The following is a 6,000-nucleotide window of genomic DNA, read 5'->3' as shown; positions in this document are numbered from 1 at the left end:
CCACCCAGATATTTAAAGGATTCAACTCTTTCCAGTTCGTTATTCCACTCTTATATCCATAGTTATTTTCTTTATTGAAAATAACATTATTTTAGTTTTATCTAGGAGAGCGAAGCTACCGTCTAATAAACAGGAATGTAAGTAGCGACGACTGTCATGTAACTGTAAGGGAAATGATCATCCACTCTCTAGCCTACTAAGCCACAACCAGCTATGGCTATAGCATACTACAACCAAATCACCGCCCCCTCCCAGAAATCACCACGATAGGCAAATATGGCGGCGTTGGTTTAGATCTAGATGGAAGCTCGTCGGATCTTTTCCAATTAATCTCGCACAGTTGGTGATGTTAGCATTTTCGCTGGAGAAAGGTAAGTCGTATCCTATCAGTATTGTAGCTGAACTTTATCGCTCTGCAATTACGTCGCTCGTGCGTGAAATGTTAGTTACCGTTTGCAGCTTATGACAATGAACAGTTAAGCAATATCTTAACGTTCGGTTTATCTTCGTGCAAACCACCAGTGTAACCGTAGCCTAGGCTACTACATCCTCTGTCATGAATTAGTTGTCGATAAAAATGTGATGTCCGTCTTAGGTCCTGAAAAATGCATGCGAGCAGATATCACCTGCGAGGTCGTCTGTAGGCCTAGCGCAATGTTGGCTATTTGTTCTCAAATTTGTTAAGACTAGGAACTAGCTCGTCTGGAAACAGATTTCCACCCCGGCGAAAATCGCCAGAACATGACATGCAATTATCTGATATGGGGCATTAGGGGAGAGGGTCGGTGCACAACACAAAATGCAGGGCTGAATCTAGATCCACTTCTCCCCACTTTATTTAAATTCCTGACTCTTTTCCTTAGTGGTCCATCTATTCTGCCTTCCTTCGATAGTCTTTCTCACACTTTATAGTGCATTTGCACTCTGTTATCCTTTTTCTTTTTTTTTCTTTTTTTTTCTTACAGTGGCATTTTGTGCACTGTTCAGGGGTGCCATCATTTGTATTGCCAAATTTCTTGCAAAGCCCAATGTTGTTTATTTATTTTATCAGAGAGAATTCATTTGGAATGTGTCCGGCTGGAAACCTACTTATTTTCTTTGTGATCTCTATTACATTTCAACACTATCGTAAGGTACTCCATCATAATGTAAATAATGTCATTTCTGCAGGTGAAGAAACATTTGAGCTGCTCTTGATATGTTTAAATCACATAACTTTGAACTGACAGGTGTAAAACAAGTATTGTGAACAGAATAAGAATTTTAAAAAGTCACACAAATAACATTAAATGTAGGCCTACAAGAGTCTGATATAGATACAAAATCTGGTGAGAAATTTGGCAAGTACAAATGTGCCAGGAACCACAGAACGCTGTGCAGATCAAGGAGCACTTGGTTGATCTCACTACTGCAAAAATAGGTTCAACCAGTAATTCATTTTCAAGGGTTCACTTAGTTTTCCCATAGACACTTTACATATTTTATGGATGTTTTCAGTAAGGACATGCACTGTAAACCCAAATTCGTTGACATTACTAGAAAATTGCGCGGAAACCGATTGCCTTACACCATTCTAGTTTTTGCAAAACATAAAACTAAACAGGTTAATTTGTGTCAACAAAGAACCTTATGTGTATGCTGTAAACAAATTATGCTTACATTAGTAGTCTGTACTCAAAATCTTCAGTTCACTTAACCCTTTAGGAGTTTTTTTCCCCTAAAATTTTCGATTTTGACATCTTACAGTTTTTTACAATCACTTTGCTACTATTTTCAGAACCTTAATGTAATTTTTCAAAACACAAAACTCAAAACGGTTAACACTTATAACACAGGCTGTCTAATGTTCAAAACATTGGATTGTGCATTCACATCTTCAAAGAAATCTTGCACTTGTACAATCATTGGTTCAAAAAACTAATTTACTGTGAAATACCACTGAAACTATAGATCACCCGCACACAAGCAACAGATAGTTTCACTGTGTCATTGTTCGTACAATCATTAGATATTGAAGAACAAAATAGGTGATACAGGTTTCATTATGGTACTACATGTACAGTACAGTAAACACATCTCTGTAAAAGTACTGCAGTAGTAAAGAGAATACTACAGACAAAGTGGAATCATCAATGTAATATATTGATGCAAAACACTAGAGTCTGTTTTCATACAACTATGCATTAAGACTAGAGTAATGCAACAGTTACTTATCATTTTGAGCAGTTGTATCAATTGATAGTTAGATCATTGTAAGGAAATGAATAGACACTCATTTGAAATGTAATGTGTGAATTGCCTTTTGAAATAATAGTAGTACTTTGATGTTAAGTTGTATCATATTGAACAGGTGAGTTTTGTTGAATGAACAAATGATCTAAGTTGTATGTGTATTGTATCCAAGCAATTGAGAAAAGGGTTAGAGTTTTGATAAATGTGCATTTTGTCATTGGTTGGGAGTTTTGTGTCTAGAGTTGTGAAAAATGACATCAAGGTTCTGAAAATAGTGGCAAAGTGATTGTAAAAAACTGTAATTTCAAAAGGCTTTCATATTAAACTATGTTATTCCCTTATTTAAGACGAGTTGATACATACCTCTCACGTTTCAATGCGTGCACTCACTGGCTCTGGCGCATGGCACAACTTTGATAGCATTTAGCTAGCCCAATGCATTCATTAGGATCCAAACAGAGATGAAGTCAGAAACGACCAAACACCTCCATGTTTTCCCTATTAAAATACAGTTACATTAGTAGTCACACGACCAAGTATGGTGAGACAAAATAAAACGTGGTGCATTTCTAAGCAGGCAAAAGGGATAACTATATTGTGTGGCGGAATAACATTGGGAGCACTTAGACTCTGCGCAGTAATATCCTCACTCCAAAGTGAAACTGAAAGTGCAAGAGTGAGGATATTACTTTGATTGAATTTGCATGGTAAATGGTGCAAAATATGTCTTCTGTTCACATTAGGTAAATTACAGAATTACAGTCTGTATATTAAAGTGTTATTTGGCCTTCATTAATGTCTACTCTTTATCCACTAGAAACAAGTTGACAGTCAACATGTCGGGGTCAAAGCTGAAGGAGGAAGGCCTTGATTTGAAGTCTGACTTCGCAAACAGCATTCAGGATCTACCCAAAAGCCAAGCTTCACCACTCAAAACCAAGATGTTGCTCTCAGTTCAGTTTGAGAAAGTTCACATACCAAGAAGTATCAATTCTGTCTACCCCGAGATGGATGAACTACTGAAAGACAATCATTTGAAATGTTCCATATCAGGTCAAATGTTTGACAAGCCCCTGCTTGGTAAATCTGAAAATGTGCAAGGGTGTGCTATTGGCAATGGTGTACTCGCAATGCAGGATGGAATTAAGTCTTGTATTGACGGGGGATGTGATCAAAACTCTGGAACTATGAATTCTGGACTTGAGTTATCGACACATGGCAGTGACAACAGAGGGCTGTGGAGCATTGAATCCTCGAGTTGTTTAGATGTTGTGCCAAATAGTGTGGGGAAGCTGACATCACCCACCAGTGGTAGACGGCAGAAACGCAAAATGGAAATGGTTGTCATGTCTGATCCCTCAGAAGACCTTTACACAGTTGCCAGTCTTGATTCCCAGCTGAGTGATGAAATGTTCAGAGGTGAGCAAACCAATGGATCATCACAATTCAAAAGCCCAAATGTAAGATTGTTGGATACATTTGCCTATGTATCCAGACCTGAAACTAAGCAAGTAAAGAGGAGTTCTGCAATATCCCAAAATGCTGTAGTTGAGTGGGAACAGGAAAACAGGGATGTGGTACTGAGACCAGAAACATCTGACCAAAGTAATGGACACGAAAAGATGCATGATTTTGATTCTGAGCATTCCAGCAGCTCTTTGGATAATTATGATGATGCCAATGATTTTAACTGGGATCCTCAGAAAGAATTCATTAAGTTCTTGTGGAATAATCTTGATGATCAGGACCAAAAGAAGAATGCAGAGGTTTCTGCCCACATTGTGAGGAAACAGAGAGCATCTATGGATACAGGGACCGTTTGCACAAATGGTCTTGGTATGAACTTTATTGAAACAACACAGAATGGCCAGCATGACCTGACAGATCCAATTTACATCATGCCTCAGGAGAAAGATTTGGGAACCACACAGGTAGTTAGAAGTAGAAAATGTTACAAAAAACATGTCAAATGTGTTAAGGAGAGTATTAATGGCAAACGAGAGGAGACCGAACACACCAGCACAGGGTGTGAGCTTTCAGTTTTGAAAGAAGAGTTGTTAGAATCTGGATCTAATGTTAAGCCTTTGGTTGTCCCCTGCACAAACTGTGACATCACATGTAAAGATAGAACCCTATTACATAGGCACATAAGGCAGCATGGAGAACCAGTCACCCAAGCGCAGACACTGTCTATAATTTGCAGAGAGTGTGGATGGTCTTGTCATAAATCTGCTTCCTTTCCACAGGATGGGTCTATCCACAAAGAGGAACTGAAAGAAATGGTTTGCCCCAAAGTTTTGAATGCTGAAAATAATACTGTCACTTTGACAGATCCGAGAAACCCAGACACTGTATCAAAATCTTGGTCTTCTGGAAATTCAGACATCATTGAAAGCAATAATCACCCTCCATTACCTGGGCAGCACTGTCTTAGTACATCATCTTTACTATTTCAAGAATTGGAAAGCAGTCCCAGCAGAGGAAAAGGTAGTTCCTCAAACACAAAAAGAATACCAGACTTGATTGGAAAAGAAAAAGCTTTACATAATCATAACAAAGGCCTCAAACCAAGACTTCATACATCAATAAATATGCTAATCCCTCAAAACAGAACTGATCAAGCAAGGCATGACTATAGATCAGATACTCAAGAAAGAAGAACAAGTAGTTTTGCAATTTTTTCTGATTGTAATGACCACTGTAATAAAAACATCAACAGTAAAGAATGTGAAAACTATGAACAGCAAAATAAAGATGTCTCTTGCCATACTTCAGATAAAACTTTCCTGCCACAGCTAATGGATATTATGGATAGTACCTCTCAATGGCAAGCTGACATAAAGGATAACCTGAACATCGGCGGAACACTTAAAAATATTAAAAACCTAGAAATAAATAGCTCTCTGTCAAAAAATATTACCACTCAACTGCATGATATGGAAATTCATGATGGATCTTTACACTTACCTGTCTGCAATCACAGTCTACAAAAAGAAGAACTGAACAATCTATCTGTCAAGGATTCACAAAATTCTGTGTCTGAAAATGTGAAGATCAACGGTGATGTCTCTTCAATGTCAGAGCCTCTGTCTGAATCTGATTTTAGGGAAAAGCTTTGTCCTTACAGTCCAGCAATGTTTGAAACAGGAGTCAGTCTTTCTGATCATACAAGAGGACATCAAAAAAGGGTCCGGCTGACTACCCATGCACAGCATGTAATTCCATCTCAGGAAATGACATTTCTGGATATGCATTCTAACTCCCACGGAAAGATTACTTCAGTTCCTGCAGAAAGTAAAGAAGCTTCAGGTAAAAAAAAAAGATTTTGATTTATTATCTATATCTACTTCTATGTCAGTTTGTTGTTTTTCTCCCCTGGCTTTGGTCCTGCAATTTACAATAAGGTTTGCTCGCTTTTCTGTGCATCAATTTCTGGCCCTAGTTTTGTGTGTATGTGTGTGGATCCCATTCCATCCACTCTGCCGTTCATTACCACATTCTATTCTGCTTATATTAAGAGGAGTTCATTCAATCCAGCCGTTTCAAGGAACTACAGATCTGACTCCCTTCTTTCCTTCTTGTCAAAGGTCCCTGAGAAAGTGGTGTTCTAGCAATTTCCTGATTCCCGATCAGAATGACTACACCCTGGACAGTCTGTTTATTAGAGTGGTCATTTTACTGAAACTCCTCTTGTAAAGGAACAATATGTAGGATTTTGGCCAAAACTAGTACTGCAATTACTTTATGGAAATTAACACGTCAATCATC

At 38.2% G+C, this 6,000-nt stretch overlaps 1 protein-coding gene across 2 annotated transcripts in view; it reads left to right on the top strand.

The window, feature by feature from the left end:
* The first annotated feature begins 279 nt into the window (after positions 1–279).
* The window catches only part of LOC134060389 (uncharacterized), a 43,851-nt gene continuing 38,130 nt past the window's right edge, over positions 280–6,000 (top strand). The window contains exons 1-3 of one of the 2 annotated variants that reach the window (XM_062517094.1): positions 280–371; positions 3,050–4,163; positions 4,479–5,541. In XM_062517094.1, coding sequence (XP_062373078.1) covers positions 3,069–4,163; positions 4,479–5,541 — 2,158 coding nt within the window. In that variant the 5' untranslated portion in view covers positions 280–371; positions 3,050–3,068. Of the gene's footprint in view, positions 372–3,049; positions 5,542–6,000 lie in introns of both variants that reach the window. The other variant, XM_062517085.1, reaches the window with a different exon arrangement.

Source organism: Sardina pilchardus, chromosome 2 (genome assembly GCF_963854185.1).
Source record: "Sardina pilchardus chromosome 2, fSarPil1.1, whole genome shotgun sequence".
NCBI classification, from domain to species: Eukaryota; Metazoa; Chordata; class Actinopteri; order Clupeiformes; family Clupeidae; genus Sardina; species Sardina pilchardus.
The sequence above is the reverse complement of the archived record's forward strand: the minus strand, read 5'-3'. Positions and strand labels throughout refer to the sequence as shown.